This window comes from Nerophis lumbriciformis, linkage group LG17, assembly GCF_033978685.3.
Source record: "Nerophis lumbriciformis linkage group LG17, RoL_Nlum_v2.1, whole genome shotgun sequence".
In the NCBI taxonomy this organism is placed as follows: Eukaryota; Metazoa; Chordata; class Actinopteri; order Syngnathiformes; family Syngnathidae; genus Nerophis; species Nerophis lumbriciformis.
Window position 1 is genome coordinate 645,831 of NC_084564.2, and position 24,170 is coordinate 670,000.

Genomic DNA, 24,170 nt, shown 5'->3' on the forward strand with positions numbered 1-24,170 from the left:
ATAGTACTCACTATTTTATAATTTGTACACACTAACAGTACATGCTATTTTATACTTTGCACACACTAATAGTACACACTATTACATAATTTGTGCACACTAATAGTACACACTATTATATACTTTGTGCACACTAATAGTACACACTATTTAATACTATGTGCACACTAATAGTACACACTATTTGATACTTTGTATGCACTAATAGTACACACTATTTTATACTTTGCGCACACTAATAGTACACACTATTTTGTACTTTGTACACATTAATAGTACACACTGTTTTATACTTTGTACAAACCAACAGTACATACTATTTTATACTTTGCACACACTAATAGTACTCACTAATATATACTTTGTGCACACTAATAGTACACACTATTTAATACTATGTGCACACTAATAGTACACTATATTTTATATGTTGTACACATTAATAATACACATTATTTTATACTTTGTACACACTATTTTATACTTTCACACACTAATAGTACACACAATTTCATACTTTGTGCACACTAATAGTACACACTATTTTATACTATGTGCACGCTAATAGTACACACTATTTAATATTGTTGTACGCACTAATAGTACACACTATTTAATACTTTGCACACACTAATACTACACACTATGTTATACGTTGTGCACACTAATATTACACGCTATTTTATACTTTGTACGCACTAATAGTACACACTATATTATACCTTTTACACTAATAGTACACACTATTTTATACTTTGTACTCCCTAATAGTACACACTATTTTATACTTTTTACACACTATTTGGCGCCTACTATTTGGATCTTAGTAGATCAGGCCCTTTGCGTTTGTGTCTTTAAAGAAGAGGGGAGGTATTTCAGAGCGTCTTTCCCTGTGATGGTCTCACTGGGGTGTTTACAGCATGACCAAATTATAGATAAGGATAGTTTTGGGTATGGCAAGCAAACATATTTCAATGGTTTTTCCGCTCTAGTTGTCCGTTCATGCGCTCTTAATTTCGCCTTGCAGAGCGGAAAGCTTCTCCGAGATGTTATCCAGTCTGCGATTCAATTCAGTTACAGATCGATGCATTGTTCAGCAAATCATGAAAAGACGTGAAGAGTGAGGGAAAGAGATGATAGTTTTTAATGAGGTTTGCTCTTCATAGACACATTACTGTCACAAGAGTACTAAAAAGTCAACAGGAAGTAGAATACTTGGCAGTAAAAAGTGTCTCATCCTACATTCATGTCTGGGAGATGATTCCTCCATATTGGATATTTGAATGCGGTGATGAGGGAGTAGAGCCCCACCTCATTTGTTCCAGGCTTTTATTGTGGCGGGCGGCATCATGGGAAGCAGTTTGAATGCGCACAGATAAGTCTTCATCCCTCCTAATGCGGCGCTGCTGGCCCCGTTGAATGTGTGCCCATCCCCCGCACGCTGACAAAGTATTGGGTCATTGTGATGGCAGCAGGAGGCCATGACACCTTTACCAGCACAACAACATTTACCTTGCCAGGTGACATACATGGCGGTGCTCTACTACTGTCGGACCATACACTTTCATGAGTGTGTTTTCAATACGGCCATGAAATATACATTTTCATATTTATCTACATGTATTTATATATATATATATATATATATATATATATATATATATATATATATATATATATATATATATATATATATATATATACTTACACTAAATATTTATGTGTATTATCATTTTACTGTTAACATCTTATTATTTATAATAATAATAATCCAAAAAATAAAAACAATAATAGTTAATTAAATAAAAACAATTGCAGATGCCAGGTGACAAACATAGTGGTGCTCTACTACTGTATTTGTGATTAAACACTTAAGTGTGTTTCAATCTATCCATTAAATTTGCATTTTCATACCTATGTTTGTATGTATATATATACATGTATGTATATATATATATATATATATATATATATATATATATATATATATATATATATATATATATATATATATATATACTATATATATATATGTATGTATGTATTTATGTATGTATGTATGTGTATATATATCTATATATATATGTGTGTATGTATGTGTATATATATATATATATATATATATATATATATATATATATATACTGTATGTATATATACTGCGTATATATACTGTGTCTATATGTATGTATGTGTAAATATATATATATATATAGATAGATAGATAGATATATATACATATATATATGTATGTATGTATGTGTGTATGTATATATGTTTGTGTATATATATACAGTATTTGTGTGTATATAGATATGTATATATATATATATATATATATATTTGTGTGTGTGTGTGTGTGTGTGTGTGTGTGTGTGTGTGTGTGTATGTATGTACTGTATATATGTATACATATACATATATGTATAATATATACATATATGTATATGTATACATATTTATATATGTATATATATACTTATATATATACTTACTTACACGTTTGTGCTACAAAATATGTTTGTCTATTATCATTTTACTGTTAATAATATTCAATAACATGAAAACAACAATAGATAATAACATGAAAACAACAATAGTTAATAACATGAAAACAACAATAGATAATAACATGAAAACAACAATAGTTAATAACAAGAAAACAACAATTGTCAGGCTTGGACGAAGGAAGGGACTCAGATGCAGAGAGGTGATTCCAAATAAAGCTTTTATTTTGAAAAACTCTTTAAGCCTCCAGAGCCGAGTAAATTCAAATACTATGAAATACAAAAATAGCTATCGACAAAATGTTCCAAAAGGGAAAAACCGAAAATCACTCCAAAAAGGAGGAAATACAAAAATAAGGACAATATAATTAGCACCGTATCTGTTATCAAAAAACTTTAACAAAAAACGCTCCAAACAGGAGGAAGAAAATAAAGACTATAAAACTTAACTAAACAAAAAATCACTCAAAAAACTTTGAGGAAAAAATCTTTAAGGAAAAATTATAACTCACCACTGCGGTAGAAAAAGGTAGAATAACAAAAGTCGCTCTGAGGGAGGAAAAAAGTTAATTCAAAATGACAGCGTGGGATATTCTGGAAGCAAGGACGTAGACGTGGGGCAAGGCATGGACATGAACATGAACATGGAACGCAAGACAGGCACGAAAGCTGGAGACAATCTGGCACAGAACAAGGGGAGGCATGGGCTTATATGGAACATGAGGGTAATGGGAAACAGGTGGAAACAATCAAGGGTCAGGAATGACGTCAGACTGGTGACACAAGAGGAAGGACCCGTGATCTGAAACAAAAGGAGTTGCTTTTCAAAATAAAACATGTAAATCACAAGACAGAAAAAACCAAGACAAGACTTCCCTCACCGCGGTGTGACAACAATAGTTAATAACATGGAATAACAGGAAGTGGCGCGACTCTAGATTCCGTCTGACCTGCGTTCACATATTTAATGTGATCAACACTTCCTTTGCAGGTATGACAGCTTCGGCCGCCTGACCAACGTCACCCACCCGACGGGCCGCGTCAGCAGCTACCGGGCCGACGCCCACGGCGCCGTCCGCATCCAGACGGAGGGCGCCGCCAAGGAGGACGTCACGGTCACCGCCAACATGTCCGCCTCGGGCACCTTCTACACGCTCATGCAGGGTGAGTCCCTCTCTTCTGGGGTGGTCCTCCCTGCACATGTAGGTCACATGTAGGTCACATGTAGGTCACATGTAGGTCACATGGGTTCTGGGCAGCGTTCTGTCGGGGGGCGCCACAAGGAGGAGGGGGAAAACAAGCTAAGTGTGCTTATATTTTAATCATCATTTAATGATGTTTTTATTGAACTAAACACTGCTTTTAATTGGATATTTAATACAATGTTTAATTTATTTCATACATGTTTATATTATTATTTTGTTTTTTTAATATTTTTAACTCAATCTATGTTTTTTATTCAATAATTGAAGTCTTTCATTATTAATTTTCAGTTTGGCTTCAGCTGAATCATTCATGTAGCACATTTAAAAACTAAAGTGTTGTACATGTTAAACAGCCAAACAGGAAGTGGTAGGAAAATAAAAGCGCTGGAAAGGAAACAAATGCATTTACTATATAGTGTGTACAAAGTATACAGCTATGTGTACTATTAGTGGGCGTGTTGCAGGTGATCTACTAAGACTGTGTGTACAATTGAATACAAGTACTATATAGTGTGTACAAAGTATACAACTATGTGTACTATTAGTGGGTGTGTTGCAGGTGATCTACTAAGACTGTGTGTAGAGTTGAATACAAGTACTATATAGTGTGTACAAAGTATACAGCAATGTGTACTATTAGTGGGTGTGTTTCAGGTGATCTACTAAGACTGTGTGTAGAGTTGAATACAAGTACTATATAGTGTGTACAAAGTATAATAGTGTGTGTACTATTAGTAGGTGTGTTACAGGTGATCTACCAAGACTGTGTGTACAATTGAATACAAGTACTATATAGTGTGTACAAAGTATACAGCTATGTGTACTATTAGTGGGTGTGTTGCAGGTGATCTACTAAGACTGTGTACAATTGAATACAAGTACTATATAGTGTGTACAAAGTATACAGTTATGTGTACTATTAGTGGGCGTGTTACAGGTGATCTACTAAGACTGTGTGTACAATTGAATACAAGTACTATATAGTGTGTACAAAGTATACAACTATGTGTACTATTAGTGGGTGTGTTGCAGGTGATCTACTAAGACTGTGTGTACAATTGAATACAAGTACTATATAGTGTGTACAAAGTATAACAGTGTGTGTACTATTAGTGGGCGTGTTTCAGGTGATCTACTAAGACTGTGTGTACAATTGAATACAAGTACTATATAGTGTGTACAAAGTATACAGTTATGTGTACTATTAGTGGGTGTGTTGCAGGTGATCTACTAAGACTGTGTACAATTGAATACAAGTACTATATAGTGTGTACAAAGTATAATAGTTATGTGTACTATTAGTGGGCGTGTTTCAGGTGATCTACTAAGACTGTGTGTACAATTGAATACAAGTACTATATAGTGTGTACAAAGTATACAGCTCTGTGTACTATTAGTGGGCGTGTTGCAGGTGATCTACTAAGACAGTGTGTACAAGTAGATACAAGTACTATATAGTGTGTACAAAGTATAATAGTGTGTGTACTATTAGTAGGTGTGTTACAGGTGATCTACCAAGACTGTGTGTACAATTGAATACAAGTACTATATAGTGTGTACAAAGTATAACAGTTATGTGTACTATTAGTGGGCGTGTTTCAGGTGATCTACTAAGACTGTGTGTACAATTGAATACAAGTACTATATAGTGTGTACAAAGTATAACAGTGTGTGTACTATTAGTGGGCGTGTTTCAGGTGATCTACTAAGACTGTGTGTACAATTGAATAAGTACTATATAGTGTGTACAAAGTATACAATTATGTGTACTATTAGTGGGTGTGTTGCAGGTGATCTACTAAGACTGTGTGTACAAGTAGATACAAGTACTATATAGTGTACAAAGTATAATAGTGTGTGTACTATTAGTGGGCGTGTTGCAGGTGATCTACCAAGACTGTGTGTACAGTTGAATACAAGTACTATATAGTGTGTACAAAGTATACAGCTATGTGTACTATTAGTGGGCGTGTTGCAGGTGATCTACTAAGACTGTGTGTACAATTGAATACAAGTACTATATAGTGTGTACAAAGTATACAGCTATGTGTACTATTAGTGGGCGTGTTGCAGGTGATCTACTAAGACTGTGTGTACAATTGAATACAGTTACTATATAGTGTGTACAAAGTATACAGCTATGTGTACTATTAGTGGGCGTGTTACAAGTGATCTAGTAAGACTGTGTGTACAATTGAATACAGTTACTATATAGTGTGTACAAAGTATACAGCTATGTGTACTATTAGTGGGTGTGTTGCAGGTGATCTACTAAGACTGTGTGTACAATTGAATACAAGTACTATATAGTGTGTACATAGTATACAGCTATGTGTACTATTAGTGGGTGTGTTGCAGGTGATCTACTAAGACTGTGTGTACAATTGAATACAAGTACTATATAGTGTGTACAAAGTATAACAGTGTGTGTACTATTAGTGGGCGTGTTGCAGGTGATCTACTAAGACTGTGTGTACAATTGAATACAAGTACTATATAGTGTGTACAAAGTATACAGCTCTGTGTACTATTAGTGGGTGTGTTGCAGGTGATCTACTAAGACTGTGTGTACAATTGAATACAAGTACTATATAGTGTGTACATAGTATACAGCTATGTGTACTATTAGTGGGTGTGTTGCAGGTGATCTACTAAGACTGTGTGTACAATTGAATACAAGTACTATATAGTGTGTACAAAGTGTAACAGTGTGTGTACTATTAGTAGGTGTGTTACAGGTGATCTACTAAGACTGTGTGTACAATTGAATACAAGTACTATATAGTGTGTACAAAGTGTAACAGTGTGTGTACTATTAGTAGGTGTGTTACAGGTGATCTACTAAGACTGTGTGTACAATTGAATACAAGTACTATATAGTGTGTACAAAGTATAACAGTGTGTGTACTATTAGTGGGCGTGTTGCAGGTGATCTACTAAGACTGTGTGTACAGTTGAATACAAGTACTATATAGTGTGTACAAAGTATAACAGTTATGTGTACTATTAGTGGGCGTGTTTCAGGTGATCTACTAAGACTGTGTGTACAATTGAATACAAGTACTATATAGTGTGTACAAAGTATACAGTTATGTGTACTATTAGTGGACGTGTTGCAGGTGATCTACTAAGGCAGTGTGTACAAGTAGATACAAGTACTATATAGTGTGTACAAAGTATAATAGTGTGTGTACTATTAGTAGGTGTGTTACAGGTGATCTACCAAGACTGTGTGTACAATTGAATACAAGTACTATATAGTGTGTACAAAGTATAACAGTTATGTGTACTATTAGTGGGCGTGTTTCAGGTGATCTACTAAGACTGTGTGTACAATTGAATACAAGTACTATATAGTGTGTACAAAGTATAACAGTGTGTGTACTATTAGTGGGCGTGTTTCAGGTGATCTACTAAGACTGTGTGTACAATTGAATAAGTACTATATAGTGTGTACAAAGTATACAATTATGTGTAGTATTAGTGGGTGTGTTGCAGGTGATCTACTAAGACTGTGTGTACAAGTAGATACAAGTACTATATAGTGTACAAAGTATAATAGTGTGTGTACTATTAGTAGGTGTGTTACAGGTGATCTACCAAGACTGTGTGTACAATTGAATACAAGTACTATATAGTGTGTACAAAGTATAACAGTTATGTGTACTATTAGTGGGTGTGTTGCAGGTGATCTACTAAGACTGTGTGTACAGTTGAATACAAGTACTATATAGTGTGTACAAAGTATAACAGTGTGTGTACTATTAGTGGGTGGGTTACAGGTGATCTACTAAGACTGTGTACAATTGAATACAAGTACTATATAGTGTGTATATAATACCTTGCGATCGCCAAATGATTATATTTGTGTATTTTCCTCCCAGTATTGTGTTCTAGTTGTATATTACTATATACATTCTGAATATTCATGAAGACAAACACGCTAAAAGGAACGTGTGAACCATTTCGATCATTTGACACAGAGTTTCTTAACCATAGGGCCGGAAAAAATAAACTCTGTTTCTCAGCTGTGGTACTCAGTTGTAATGCACTTGTCCACCACCTGTGGCAGCAATGAGTCTACTGACAATATCAATTGAACAGAAGAAGTCTGGATCTCAAGTCACAGAGAAGTTTATTTAGCGCCAAAATGTCGACTAAAATGGTGAAGCAGTATTTTTATGAGAACTTCCATTTTTGATTAGTATTTATTTTTCTAATCAGTCTGACCAAAGCCTTAGGTTTAATAACAATCTTTGTCATTAAGACATTTTGATATCATTTGACAAAGTGTATCTTCTTAAACTGGAAGTAGGTGAGATATAATATATGAAAATGAATACAATGACTAAATGAGTGTGGGCCCCGGGCGCGCGTGTAGTGGAAGAGGTGAAGAAGCCCTGCTGTGAGAGTTGAGTAGATGATCTTTGTGAGCAGGTAACAAATCTTAATCAATTGAAGCAAGAATCTATTGATTTTCTGTGGTGACACGCGATACTGCTGACGCGTGCAGGATGCTGGAGGACTTTTCTGTTGGAGTCGATATCGTGACGCCCAATTTGTGTCCCTCTTTTGTGCCCGACATCGATCGGCCGATAATGGCGTTGAACTGTGAGGACCTCTCACACGCGTCCACTCACTGAAAGGTGAGACGTGAAGAAGCTCAGCTTTCTCCACTGGTGTCCTCACCTTGTCGCTGACATCTCATTAATAGGCCGTATCGTTCCTGAGAGGGTCGTCTGACACCAGGGAGTGATCCAGATGTCAGAGCCCACCTACCACTGATATCACTCGCTCGCATGGTGATACACTTGCAGCTTTTAGTCTTCTATGCTGGCTGTATGCCCGCTGGATCGCTGATACGGTTCTTGTAAGGCTTCTGCTTCTGACATGTGCTGTGATGTGAGAACATACAGGAAGTACAAGATTACACGATATCATGTGCGATACAAGCAGTCTTGCCGAGTGTTTACTTGTGTGTGATATTATGTGCGATACAAGCACTCCTACAGCGTGTTTACTTGTGTGTGATATTATGTGCAATACAAGCGGTCCTGCAGTGTGTTTACTTATGTGTAATATCATGTGTGATACAAGCAGTGCTGCAGAGTGTTTACTTATGTGTAATATAATGTGCGATACAAGCAGTGCTGCAGAGTGTTTACTTGTGTGTGATATCATGTGCAATACAAGCAGTCCTGCAGAGTGTTTACTTGTGTGTGATATCATGTGCGATACAAGCAGTCCTACAGCGTGTTGACTTGTGTGTGATATCATGTGCGATACAAGCAGTTCTGCAACGTGTTTACTTGTGTGTGATATTATGTGCGATACAAGGACTCTTACAGCGTGTTTACTTGTGTGTGATATCATGTGCAATACAAGCGGTCCTGCAGAGTGTTTACTTGTGTGTGATATCATGTGCGATACAAGCAGTCCTACAGCGTGTTGACTTGTGTGTGATATCATGTGCGATACAAGCAGTTCTGCAGCGTGTTTACTTATGTGTAATATAATGTGCGATACAAGCAGTGCTGCAGAGTGTTTACTTGTGTGTGATATCATGTGCAATACAAGCAGTTCTGCAGAGTGTTTACTTGTGTGTGATATCATGTGCGATACAAGCAGTTATGCAGCGTGATTACTTGTGTGTGATATCATGTGCGATGCAAGCAGTCCTGCAGAGCGTTTACTTGTGTGTGATATCATGTGCGATACAAGCAGTCTTGCAGTGTTTACTTGTGCGTGATATCATGTGCGATACAAGCAGTCCTGCGGTTTGTTTACTTGTGTGTGATATCATGTGCGATACAAGCAGTCCTGCGGTTTGTTTACTTGTGCGTGATATCATGTGCGATACAAGCAGTCCTGCGGTTTGTTTACTTGTGTGTGATATCATGTGCGATACAAGCAGTCCTACAGTGTGTTTACTTGTGTGTGATATTATGTGTGATACAAGCAGTCCTACAGCGTGTTGACTTGTGTGTGATATCATGTGTGATACAAGCAGTCCTACAGTGTGTTTATTTGTGTGTGATATCATGTGCAATACAAGCAGTCCTGCAGAGTGTTTACTTGTGTGTGATATCATGTGCGATACAAGCAGTCTTGCAGTGTTTACTTGTGCGTGATATCATGTGCGATACAAGCAGTCCTGCAGTTTGTTTACTTGTGTGTGATATCATGTGCGATACAAGCGGTCCTACAGCGTGTTGACTTGTGTGTGATATCATGTGCGATACAAGCAGTCCTACAGCGTGTTGACTTGTGTGTGATATTATGTGCGATACAAGCAGTCCTACAGCGTGTTGACTTGTGTGTGATATCATGTGCGATACAAGCAGTCCTACAGCGTGTTGACTTGTGTGTGATATCATGTGCGATACAAGCAGTCCTACAGCGTGTTGACTTGTGTGTGATATCATGTGCAATACAAGCAGTCCTACAGCGTGTTTACTTGTGTGTGATATCATGTGCGATACGAGCACTCCTACAGCGTGTTTACTTGTGTGTGATATTATGTGCGATACAAGCAGTCTTGCAGAGTGTTTACTTGTGTGTGATATCATGTGTGATACAAGCAGTTCTGCAGCGTGATTACTTGTTTGTGATATCATGTGCGATACAAGCAGTCCTGCAGAGTGTTTATTTGTGTGTGATATCATGTGCGATACAAGCAGTTCTACAGCGTGTTTACGTGTGTGTGATATCATGTGCGATACAAGCGGTCCTTCTCAATATTTCCTAACAATTCCCACCAAAAGAGTAATATTTGTGTCAAATAAATTGTTGTGATGCTCATCTTTTGGTATAAGTGATACAGGTGATAGTTTCCTGGATCAAAAACAAAGAATAAATAATAATAAACAACATATGATCATTCTTCATGACAAGATCTTTAGTCAGCGCTTCACGTAAATGGCGGTTCCATTTGACCTGACCTGACCTGACCTGACCTGACCTGACCTGACCTGGTTGTCCCTTCCAGAGCAAGTGCGTAACAGCTACTTCCTGGGCCTGGACGGCTCCCTGAGGCTGGCCCTGGCCAGCGGCATGGAGGTGTCTCTGCACACGGAGCCTCACCTGCTGGCCGGCACCGTGCACCCTGCTGTGAGCCGCAGGAACATCACCCTGGCCCTGGACAACGGACTCAACCTGGTGGAGTGGCGCCAGAGGAAGGAGCAAGCACGCGGCCTTGTCACCGTCTACGGCCGCAGGCTGAGGGTGAGTACTGCAAATAGTACACACAAGTACTTTACACTACCCAACATTACCACATAGTACACTCTCGCACAAATACTGCAAATAGTACACTCTACGACCCACAGATATGTGCCTGAGTATTTACACGTTTAGAGAACTGTTCACATGTCTTCTTGGCTGCAGTCCACTTGGACTAAACCTCAGACTGCAAGCCAAACCCCTCAGGATGACTTTGTGTCCTCAGTAATCCACCGTGTCCCACCGTGTGCCAGGATCCAGTCCCTAGTCCCTGGCACACGTATTATGCTCGTGGTTCTTCTCCCAATTCAACTTCATCTTTCATCCAACAAGGACATTAGAAGATGTCTTTTCATCGCGGCTGCAGATCACTTGGCATCGTTTTAGATCATTTAAGACCACTTTGCATCATTTCAGCTCACTTCAGATCATTTCAGATCACTTCAGATCATTTCAGATCACTTCAAATCATTTTGAGATCACTACAGATCACTTTATATCATTTCAGATCACTTCAAATAATTTTTTTATCATTTCAGATCACTTCAAATCGTTTTAGATCATTTCAGATCATTTCGCATCGCTTCAGATCATATCAGATCACTTCAGGTAATTTTAGATCACTTCAGATAACGTAAGATCACTTCACATCATTCCAGATCATTTAAGACAACTTTTCCTCATTTCATATCACTTCAGATAATTTCAGATCACTTTAAATCATTTTAGATCATTTCAGATAATTTCAGATCACTTTAGATAATTTCAGATAACTTCATAACACTTCAGATCACTCAAGATCACATTGGATCGTTTTAGATTGTATCAGATCACAGCCCAGAATTTCAGAGCACTTCAGATTGCTTCAGATCATTTAAAATCATTTCAAGTAACTTCGGATCATTTCAGATCACTTTGGATAACTTCTGATCACTTCAGATCATTTCAGATCACTTCAAATCATTAGAGATCACTTCAAATCATTTTGAGATCACTACAGATCACTTTATATCATTTCAGATCACTTCAAATAATGTTTTAATAATTTCAGATCACTTCAAATCGTTTTAGATAATTTCAGATCATTTCGCATCGCTTCAGATCATATCAGATCACTTCAGGTAATTTTAGATCACTTCAGATAACGTAAGATCACTTCACATCATTTCAGATCATTTAAGACAACTTTGCCTCATTTCATATCACTTCGGATCATTTTAGATCATTTCAGATCATTTAAGACAACTTTGCCTCATTTCATATCACTTCGGATCATTTCAGATCACTTTAAGATCACTTCACATCATTTCAGATCATTTAAGACAACTTTGCCTCATTTCATATCACTTCGGATCATTTCAGATCACTTTAAATCATTTTAGATCATTTCAGATCATTTAAGACAACTTTGCCTCATTTCATGTCACTTCGGATAATTTCAGATCACTTTAAATCATTTTAGATCATTTCAGATCACTTTAGATCATTTCAGATCACTTCATATCACTTCAGATCATTTCAGATCACTCAAGATCACATTGGATCATTTTAGATTGTTTCAGATCACAGCCCAGAATTTCAGAGCACTTCAGATTGCTTCAGATCATTTAAAATCATTTCAAGTAACTTTGGATCATTTCAGATCACTTTGGATAACTTCTGATCACTTCAGATCATTTAAAATCACTTAGAAAAAAAATCCAGATTGCTTCAGATAATTTCAGATCACTCCAGATCATTTTCAGATAATTTCATATATTTTTAAGATCACATTTCAGATAATTTTGGATCCTTTCAGATCACTGTAGATGATTTCAGAACATTTAAGATCACTTTGAAACATCTCAGATCATTTTAGATCACTTCAGAAAATGTCAGATCCCTTTAGATCGCCTCAGATCATTTTAGATCAGTTAATATGATTTGAAATCACTGCAGATCAGTTCAGATGTTTTCAGATCACCTCAAATCATTTCAGATAAATGTAGATCCTTCAGATTACTTTGGATCATTTTAGATAATATAGATCATTTAAGACCACTTATTTCATATCACTTCAGATAATTTCAGATCACTTTAAATCATTTTAGATCATTTCAGATCACTTTAGATAATTTCATATCACTTCAGATCATTTCAGATCACTCAAGATCACATTGGATCATTTTAGATTGTTTCAGATCACAGCCCAGAATTTCAGAACACTTCAGATTGCTTCAGATCATTTAAAATCATTTCAAGTAACTTCGGATCATTTCAGATCACTTTGGATAACTTCTGATCACTTCAGATCATTTAAAATCACTTAGAAAAAAATCCAGATTGCTTCAGATAATTTCAGATCACTCCAGATCATTTTCAGATCATTTCATATATTTTTAAGATCACATTTCAGATAATTTTGGATCCTTTCAGATCACTGTAGATGATTTCAGAACATTTAAGATCACTTTGAAACATCTCAGATCATTTTAGATCACTTCAGCAAATGTCAGATCCCCTCAGATCATTTTAGATCAGTTAATATGATTTGAAATCACTGCAGATCAGTTCAGATGTTTTCAGATCACCTCAAATCATTTCAGATAAATGTAGATCCTTCAGATCACTTTGGATCATTTGAGATAATATAGATCACTTCAGATCACTTGTGATCAGTTCAAAGCACTTCAGATGATTTGCTATCATTTGGGATCACTCCAGATCACTTTAGATCAGCATTGTGATCTGTCTTCTCCCACAGGTGCACAACCGGAACCTGTTGTCTCTGGACTTTGATCGGATCACCAGAACAGAGAAGGTCTACGACGACCACAGGAAGTTCACGCTGAGGATCCACTACGACCTCGCCGGGCGGCCCACCCTCTGGGCGCCCAGCAACCGCCTGAACGGGGTCAACGTCACCTACTCGTCAGGAGGGCAGGTGGCGGGCATCCAGAGGGGCACCATGTCGGTGCGCATGGACTACGACCACAACGGCAGGATCACCTCCAAGATCTTTGCTGACGGGAAGTCGTGGAGCTACACCTACCTGGAGAAGGTGACAACATGCTTTTATTCACCCGCACACAACTTTTTCAATCTAATCTTTTATTATTAGTAGTATTATAATTTGTATAAATAGTATTATCATTTGTATTATTATTATTAGTAGTAGTAGTAGTAGTAGTATTATTGTTGTTGTAGTTGTTGTTGTTATTATTATAATTATTATTGTTATTGTTATTTTATATTATTGATTTTTTATTATTATTATTACTATTATTGTTATTGTTATCTTATTATTATTTTGAATGCATTATCATTGTTATTTTCCATCCATCCATTTTCTACCGCTTGTCCCTTTCGGGGTTGCGGGGGGCGCTGGAGCCTATCTCAACTGCATTCGGGCTGAAGGCGGTGCACACCCTGGACAAGTCGCCCCTCATCATTTATAATGTTATTATTTCTATTATTGTTATTATTGTTATTACTTTTTTATGTATTTATTATTATTATCATTATTACTGTTATTACTGTTATCATTAAAAAATTTTTGTTATTATCATTATCATTAATAATTGTATTATTATTATTTATTATTATTGTTATTGTTATCATTATTATTTTTGTTATTATTATCATTAAATTATTATACATTGTATTATTATTACTATAATTATTATCGTTATTGTTATTATTATTATTACCATTATTGTTATTGTTACTACTATTATTGTTTTTATTATTATTATAATTATTGTCATTATTGTTATCATTATTATCATTATCATTATTAAAGTTAGCCTGCTAACAGATAGTGTGTGTTAAGCACAAAGTTAAATGACTCTGAGGTGTTCACTTTTAAAATTGTCAAAAATAGTTAGCATGATAGAATGTTAACGTTAGCATGCTAACTTATCATGTACCAAATCATATGACTTTCTGCTGTAAAATTGGCTGAAAAGGTTAGCACGTTATTGGTATAGCATGTGAGCATGCTAATATTAGTATGTTTACAGTTAGCATTTGTCAAGTACCCAGTCATATGAATATGAAGAATACATATGGATGTAAAATTAGCTAAAAAAAATAAAAAAATTAGCCTGCTAACAGATTGCATGTGTCACATACAAAGTTATATGACTGTGAGGTGTTTGTCTGTAAAATTGGCCGAAAAAATGTGCATGTTAAAGTTAGTATGTTAGAATGTTAATGTTAGCATGTTAAAATGTGTCAAGTACCAAGACATATGACTATGAAGAATATGTATGCATGTAAAATTAGCTACAAAAAAAACAAAACGTTAGCCTGCTAACAGATAGCGTGTGTCACGTATATGAGATAAAAATGGTAAAATTGGCTTCAAAAGTTAGCATGTTAAAGGTAGTATGCTAGAATGTGAATGTTAGCATGCTAACAATTAAAATGTGTCAGGTACCAAGTCATTTGACTATGAAGCATATATATGCATGCAAAATTAGCTGAAAAAGAAAAAAGTTAGCCTGCTAACAGATAGCGTATGTCACATACAAAGTTATATGACTCCGAGGCGTGTGTAATGCATGCATGTGAAATTAGCTAAAAAAAAGTTAGCCTGCTAACAGATAGCATGTGTCACATACAAAGTTGTATGACTGTGAGGTGTTTGTCTGTAAAATTGGCTGAAAAAATTTGCATGTTAAAGTTAGTATGTTAGAATGTTAATGTTAGCATGTTAAAATGTGTCAAGTACCAAGACATATGACTATGAAGAATATGTATGCATGTAAAATTAGCTACAAAAAAAAAAAAAAACGTTAGCCTGCTAACAGATAGCGTGTGTCAGGTATATGAGATAAAAATGGTAAAATTGGCTTCAAAAGTTAGCATGTTAAAGGTAGTATGCTAGAATGTGAATGTTAGCATGCTAACAATTAAAATGTGTCAGGTACCAAGTCATATAACTATGAAGCATATATATGCATGCAAAATTTGCTAAAAAATTTTTTTAGCCTGCTAACAGATAGCGTATGTCACATACAAAGTTGTATGACTCCAAGGCGTATGTAATGTATCCATGTGAAATTAGCCGGAAAAAAAGTTAGCCTGCTAACAGATAGCATGTGTCACATACAAAGTTATATGACTGTGAGGTGTTTGTCTGTAAAATTGGCCGAAAAAATTTGCATTTTAAAGTTAGTATGTTAGAATTTTAATGTTAGCATGCTAACTGTTAAAATGTGTCAAGTACCAAGACATATGACTATGAAAAATATGTATGCATGTAAAATTAGCTACAAAAAAAAACAAAGCCTGCTAACAGATAGCGTGTGTCACGTATAAAGGTATATGAGATAAAATTGGTAAAATTGGCTTCAAAAGTTAGCATGTTAAAGGTAGTATGCTAGAATGTGAATGTTAGCATGCTAACAATTAAAATGTGTCAGGTACCAAGTCATATAACTATGAAGCATATATATGCATGCAAAATTAGCTAAAAAAAAAAAAAAATTAGCCTGCTAACAGATAGCGTATGTCACATACAAAGTTATATGACTCCAAGGCGTATGTAATGTATTCATGTGAAATTAGCCGGAAAAAAAGTTAGCCTGCTAACAGATAGCATGTGTCACATACAAAGTTATATGACTGTGGGGTGTTTGTCTGTAAAATTGGCTGAAAAAATGTGCATGTTAAAGTTAGTATGTTAGAATGTTAATGTTAGCATGCTAACTGTTAAAATGTGTCAAGTACCAAGACATATGACTATGAAGAATATGTATGCATGTAAAATTAGCTACAAAAAAAACAAAACGTTATAAAGGTATATGAGATAAAATTGGTAAAATTGGCTTCAAAAGTTAGCATGTTAAAGGTAGTATGCTAGAATGTGAATGTTAGCATGCTAACAATTAAAATGTGTCAGGTACCAAGTCATATAACTATGAAGCATATATATGAATGCGAAATTAGCTAAAAAAAAAAAAAGTTAGCCTGCTAACAGATAGCGTATGTCACATACAAAGTTATATGACTCCGAGGCATATGTAATGCATGCATGTGAAATTAGCTAAAAAAAAGTTAGCCTGCTAACAGATAGCGTATGTCACATACAAAGTTATATGACTCCAAGGCGTATGTAATGTATTCATGTGAAATTAGCCGGAAAAAAAGTTAGCCTGCTAACAGATAGCATGTGTCACATACAAAGTTATATGACTGTGAGGTGTTTGTCTGTAAAATTGGCCGAAAAAATTTGCATGTTAAAGTTAGTATGTTAGAATGTTAATGTTAGCATGCTAACTGTTAAAATGTGTCAAGTACCAAGACATATGACTATGAAAAATATGTATGCATGTAAAATTAGCTACAAAAAAAAACAAAACGTTAGCCTGCTAACAGATAGCGTGTGTCAGGTATATGAGATAAAAATGGTCAAATTGGCTTCAAAAGTTAGCATGTTAAAGGTAGTATGCTAGAATGTGAATGTTAGCATGCTAACAATTAAAATGTGTCAGGTACCAAGTCATATAACTATGAAGCATATATATGCATGCAAAATTAGCTAAAAAAAAAAGTTAGCCTGCTAACAGATAGCGTATGTCACATACAAAGTTATATGACTCCAAGGCGTATGTAATGTATTCATGTGAAATTAGCTAAAAAAAAAAAAGTTAGCCTGCTAACAGATAGCGTATGTCACATACAAAGTTATATGACTCCGAGGCGTATGTAATGTATTCATGTGAAATTAGCTAAAAAAAAAGTTAGCCTGCTAACAGATAGCGTATGTCACATACAAAGTTATATGACGCCGAGGCGTATGTAATGTATTCATGTGAAATTAGCCGGAAAAAAAGTTAGCCTGCTAACAGATAGCATGTGTCACATACAAAGTTATATGACTGTGAGGTGTTTGTCTGTAAAATTGGCCGAAAAAATTTGCATGTTAAAGTTAGTATGTTAGAATGTTAATGTTAGCATGCTAACTGTTAAAATGTGTCAAGTACCAAGACATATGACTATGAAAAATATGTATGCATGTAAAATTAGCTACAAAAAAAACAAAACGTTATAAAGGTATATGAGATAAAATTGGTAACATTGGCTTCAAAAGTTAGCATGTTAAAGGTAGTATGCTAGAATGTGAATGTTAGCATGCTAACAATTAAAATGTGTCAGGTACCAAGTCATATGACTATGAAGCATATATATGCATGCAAAATTAGCTTAAAAAAAAAAGTTAGCCTGCTAACAGATAGCGTATGTCACATACAAAGTTATATGACTCCGAGGCGTATGTAATGTATTCATGTGAAATTAGCCGAAAAAAAAGTTAGCCTGCTAACAGATAACATGCGCCATGTACAAAGTTGTATGACTCTGAGGTGTTTGTCTGTAAAATTGGCCTAAAAAGTTAGCATGTGAAAGGTAGTATGCTAGAAAGTTATTGTTAGCATGCTAACCGTGAACATGTGTCAAGCACCAAGTCACTCTGAGGTGTTTGGTTGCAAAATTGTCTGAAAAAGTTAGCATGCTAAAGTAAGCAACGCTGCTTGAGGCTGAGCCAATCAGTGGCCACGATACTGAGTGGTAATTATACATTTTTCTTCATTTAGCCAATTGTATGCTGTAAAGTGCTTCCTTTAGGGCAGAAGGTGTTTTGTTACTGATAGCACAAAGCTAAGATATATCAATATATTGTATTGGTTTGGTATCTTTAATGTACAAAAAGTGGCCGTCCGTCTTTATTTTAGCGGCCCTTGCTGGAAAATCTTTGGGCACCCCTGGCCTTTGGTAGAACTCTCCCAACATTTCAACCTTCTCCATCCCACATACTGTACCTCAAAGCCTTTGCGGCGGCGTCATGTCTGCCATGTCTTGTCTTGCAGTCCATGGTGCTGCTGCTCCACAGCCAGCGACAGTACATCTTCCAGTTCGACAGGAACGACCGCCTCATGTCGGTGACCATGCCCAACGTAGCACGCCAGACCCTGGAGACCTCGCTCTCGGTGGGCTACTACCGCAACACCTACCGCCCCCCTGAGGGCAACGCCTCGGTGCTGCAGGACTACAGCGAGGAGGGCCGGCTGCTGCAGACCACCTACCTGGGCACGGGCCGACGGGTGGTCTACAAGTACGGCAAGCTCTCCAAGCTGCTGGAGATCCTCCACGACACCACCCGCGTGGCGTTCTCCTACGACGAGGCGGCGGGTATGCTGAAGACGGTCAACCTGCAGAGCGAGGGCTTCGCCTGCACCATCCGCTACCGGCAGATCGGCCCGCTCATCGACCGGCAGATCTTCCGCTTCGGCGAGGAGGGCGCGGTGAACGCCAGGTTCGACTACGTCTACGACAACAGCTTCCGCGTCACCAGCATGCAGGCCGTCATCAACGAGACGCCGCTGCCCATCGACCTGTACCGCTATGACGACGTGTCGGGCAAAGCCGAGCAGTTCGGCAAGTTCGGCGTGATCTACTACGACATCAACCAGATCATCACCACGGCGGTCATGACGCACACCAAACACTTCGACGCCTACGGACGGATCAAGGAGGTGCAGTACGAGATCTTCCGCTCACTCATGTACTGGATGATGGTGCAGTACGACAACATGGGCCGCGTGGTGGCCAAGGAGCTGAAGGTGGGACCCTACGCCAATACCACACGCTACACCTACGAGTACGACTCAGACGGCCAGCTCCAGGTGGTGTCCATCAATGACAAGCCTCTGTGGCGCTACAGCTACGACCTCAATGGCAACCTGCACCTCTTGAGCCCGGGGAACAGCGCCCGCTTGACGCCGCTGCGCTACGACATCCGGGACCGCATCACCCGGCTGGGGGACGTGCAGTACCGCATGGACGAGGACGGCTTCCTCAGGCAGCGGGGCAACGACTACTTCGACTACAACTCGGCCGGCCTGCTGGTCAAAGTGTACAACAAGGCGAGCGCTTGGAGCGTCCGCTATCGCTACGACGGTCTGGGCAGGAGGGTGTCCAGCCGGAGCAGCCCGGGACACCACCTGCAGTTCTTCTATGCCGACCTGTCCAGCCCCACCCGGGTCACCCACATGTACAACCACACCAGCTCCGAGATCACGTCGCTGTACTACGACCTGCAGGGCCACCTGTTCGCCATGGAGCTGAGCGGCGGCGAGGAGTTCTACGTGGCGTGCGACAACATCGGCACGCCTCTGGCCGTCTTCAGCGGTGCGGGGCACATGATCAAGCAGGTGCTCCACACCGCCTTCGGCGAGGTCTACCTGGACACCAACCCCGGCTTCCAGCTCGTCGTTGGCTACCGGGGAGGCCTGTACGAGCCCCTGAGCAGGCTGGTCCACATGGGGCGCAGGGACTACGACGTCCTCGCCGGGCGCTGGACCACGCCCGACCACGACGTCTGGAAACGTCTCAACAGTGGCCACATCGTGCCCTTCAACTTGTACATGTTCAAGAACAACAACCCGCTCAGCAACAACGAGGAGATCAAGTGCTACATGACGGGTGAGTCACATGACAACATCCCGTATTTTACCGACTATAGAACACACCGCTATACAAGCCACGCCCACTAAAGCATATGTTGTTCATATATAAATCGCAGATATATAGGTTGTGAAATTAGTTATTTGCACAGAAATATTCTGTAAATATTTATTTACATACCTTAATTGTTTCCAAACGGTGTCTGTAACACGGCAGTAAAACGGTTGATCAAACAAAACAGAGGTCATCATCATGGAATGCGCAAGCTAGTGTGGAGGATGCATATATATATAAGAGTTCTTTCTTTTTACATAGCCATGTTTAGAGTAGATAGTACTTTTCCTTTGTATGTTTTACTAGTTTCTCTTGTGTTCAGAGGTCTGTTTTGTGTCTTAACTTTGGAATGGGAAGACCTCTCCCACTGGTTCCTTATCAGTGTTGCGAGGGGGAGATGGGGGTTTTCTTTTGTGCAAAGGAGTTGGCTTTTCCGTTTAAATGTCAGATCAACTAGAGTAGAATGTATTGGTTGAACTGATCTCCTAAAGCTTTAGTAAAACTTGAAAATATTCCAATTCTGTCTTGATGGTCCTTCTTACTCAGCATATACTGTATGTCATCGAAAGAACTTGACCAGTAACTTAGATTCCCCGGGAGGAAGAACTGGTCCGACGCAACACTAGCTCTCCAATCAGCTAAATAGACTCCATAACTCCACGGTGACGTTTTGGTGATTTTACTGAGAATGCCATTGTAAGTTCGTAATACTAATACAGACACTCGTAAACCTGTTAGCATATTAGCTATCTTAGCCTTTGCTTGTTTGTTTGTTTTTTTTACTTTTTGCATTATTGCTGTGAAAACAAATCCATAAATTAGTTTGAACATCAAATATGTTGTCTTTGTAGCATATTCAACTGAATATGGGTTGAAAATAATTTGCAAATCATTGTATTCCGTTTATATTTACATCTAACACAATTTCCCAACTCATATGGAAACGGGGTTTGTACATTGCAGTACGGTTTCCTATTTTCAACATTCAATTTGTTCTTACAATGACAGTCTTTATACATTCAAACTATTTGACAGTTAAACCTTTTCTACCTTTCCTTAGACATTCCACTCACATTTAAACAAACATTCTTCAATATTCAAACCATTCCTGCTGGACATTCAAACATATTCTTACAATACTCTACATTCATTATTATTTTCTAGTCTTCTCTGGTTTTTATCAGCATTTGATCACCTCCATTGTGTCTTGTTCGGGGCATTGAATAAAGAAGATGTGGAACATGTATATGAACAAGAGGAGTTGTCCACTATGTGGCTAAATATAAATAGCTGAGTCGGCAGACGCGAGGTGAGTCCCACCAGAGCGATCAATAATGCATAGAAGATTTTTTTGGAGGATGTTGAGGAGGAAGGAGAGCGCCACATGCCACATGTCACATGTCACATGCCACATGTCACATGTCCCGTTGTCATCGTCGTGAACAATTTGGAGCCACAAACATCTGCTGTGGACTATTTGGAGTGTGTAGAAAAGCGCTATGTAAATCTAATCCATGATTATCATTATTATTATTTTTCTTAGTTGGTAGTAGGAGCATCATGTGACCTGTCAACAACAACATGCCTAATTATTGTCATGGAGGTCTTGTTGACACTTCTCAGCTGCTGTGCCCGAGGTGCAGCACCACCCTGCTGATGACAATGTGCAGGCGGGGCTGCTAACCAGCGCATGAAACAGCCAGAGATGTCACTTTGGAGCTCTTACACGACACTTTGGCCTCGGAACACGTGTCCTTGAACGCCTCACACCCTCCATCTTGTCTCCGTGGGTGACCTGCGTGGTCACTTCCACAAACCGCCACACGTCTGAACGCCTTTATGTTTAATACATGATGTCATCCATACATGATGATGTCATACATACATGACAATGTCATCCATACATGATGATGTCATCCATACATGACAATGCCATCCATACATGATGATGTCATCCATACATGACAATGTCATCCATACATGATGATGTCATCCATACATAATGTCATCCATACATGACAATGTCATCCATACATGATGATGTCATCCATACATAATGGCATCCATACATGATGATGTCATCCATACATGACGATGTCATCCATGCATGATGATGTCATTCATGCATGATGATTTCATCCATACATGATGTCATCCATACATGCTGATGTCATCCATACATGCTGATGTCATCCGTACATGCTGATGTCATCCATACATGATTATGTCATCGTACATAATGTCATCCATACATGCTGATGTCATCCATACATGCTGATGTCATCCATACATGATTATGTCATCATACATAATGTCATCCATACATGCTGATGTCATCATGCATGATGTCATCCATACATGATTATGTCACCATACATAATGTCATCCATACATGCTGATGTCATCATACATGATGTCATCCATACATGCTGATGTCATCCATACATGATGATGTCACCATACATGTCATTCATACATGCTGATGTCATCCATACATGATGATGTCATCCATACATGATGATGTCATCCATACATGATGATGTCATCCATACATGACGATGTCATCCATACATGATGATGTCATCCATACATAATGGCATCCATACATGATGATGTCATCCATACATGACGATGTCCTCCATGCATGATGATGTCATTCATGCATGATGATTTCATCCATACATGATGTCATCCATACATGCTGACGTCATCCATACATGCTGACGTCATCCATACATGCTGATGTCATCCATACATGATTATGTCATCATACATAATGTCATCCATACATGCTGATGTCATCATGCATGATGTCATCCATACATGATTATGTCACCATACATAATGTCATCCATACATGCTGATGTCATCATACATGATTATGTCATCATACATAATGTCATCCATACATGCTGATGTCATCATGCATGATGTCATCCATACATGATTATGTCACCATACATAATGTCATCCATACATGCTGATGTCATCATACATGATGTCATCCATACATGCTGATGTCATCCATACATGATTATGTCACCATACATAATGTCATTCATACATGCTGATGTCATCCATACATGATGATGTCATCCATGCATGATGATATCAAGCCATAAATGATGGTGTCATCCATACATGATGATGTCATCCATACATGATTATGTCACCATACATAATGTCATCCATACATGCTGATGTCATCCATACATGATGATGATGTCATCCATGCATGATGATATCAAGCCATAAATGATGGTGTCATCCATACATGATGATGTCATCCATGCACAATGATGTCATCCATACATGATGTCATCCATACATGCTGATGTCATCCATACATAGTTATGTCACCATACATAATGTCATCCATACATGCTGATGTCATCATACATGATGTCATCCAAACATGATGATGTCATCCATACATTATGTCATCCATACATTATGCCATCCATGCATGATGTCATCCATACATGATGATGTCATCGTACATGACGATGTCATCCATACATGATTATGTCATCGATACATGATGATGTCATCCACACATGATGATGTCATCCATACATAATGTCATCCATACATGATGTCATCCGTACATGATGATGTCATCCATAAATGTTTAGTGAAGCAGCTCTGAAACAGGAAAAGTCCATTTTCCTCCATGTAATCTTTGTGACGATGATAAAACTCCTTTCACACAAACTAAAAGGGCTAAAATGAA

The 24,170-nt window shown here is 37.9% G+C and overlaps 1 protein-coding gene across 1 annotated transcript in view; it reads left to right on the plus strand.

Moving 5' to 3' along the window:
* Positions 1 to 24,170, plus strand: part of tenm4 (teneurin transmembrane protein 4) — a 218,553-nt gene that overhangs the window by 189,160 nt on the left and 5,223 nt on the right. Inside the window, exons 28-31 of the mRNA XM_061972168.1 lie at positions 3,499 to 3,671; positions 10,701 to 10,936; positions 13,677 to 13,973; positions 18,787 to 20,401. Of these exons, the coding sequence (XP_061828152.1) occupies positions 3,499 to 3,671; positions 10,701 to 10,936; positions 13,677 to 13,973; positions 18,787 to 20,401 (2,321 nt within the window). The remainder of the gene's footprint in view (positions 1 to 3,498; positions 3,672 to 10,700; positions 10,937 to 13,676; positions 13,974 to 18,786; positions 20,402 to 24,170) is intronic.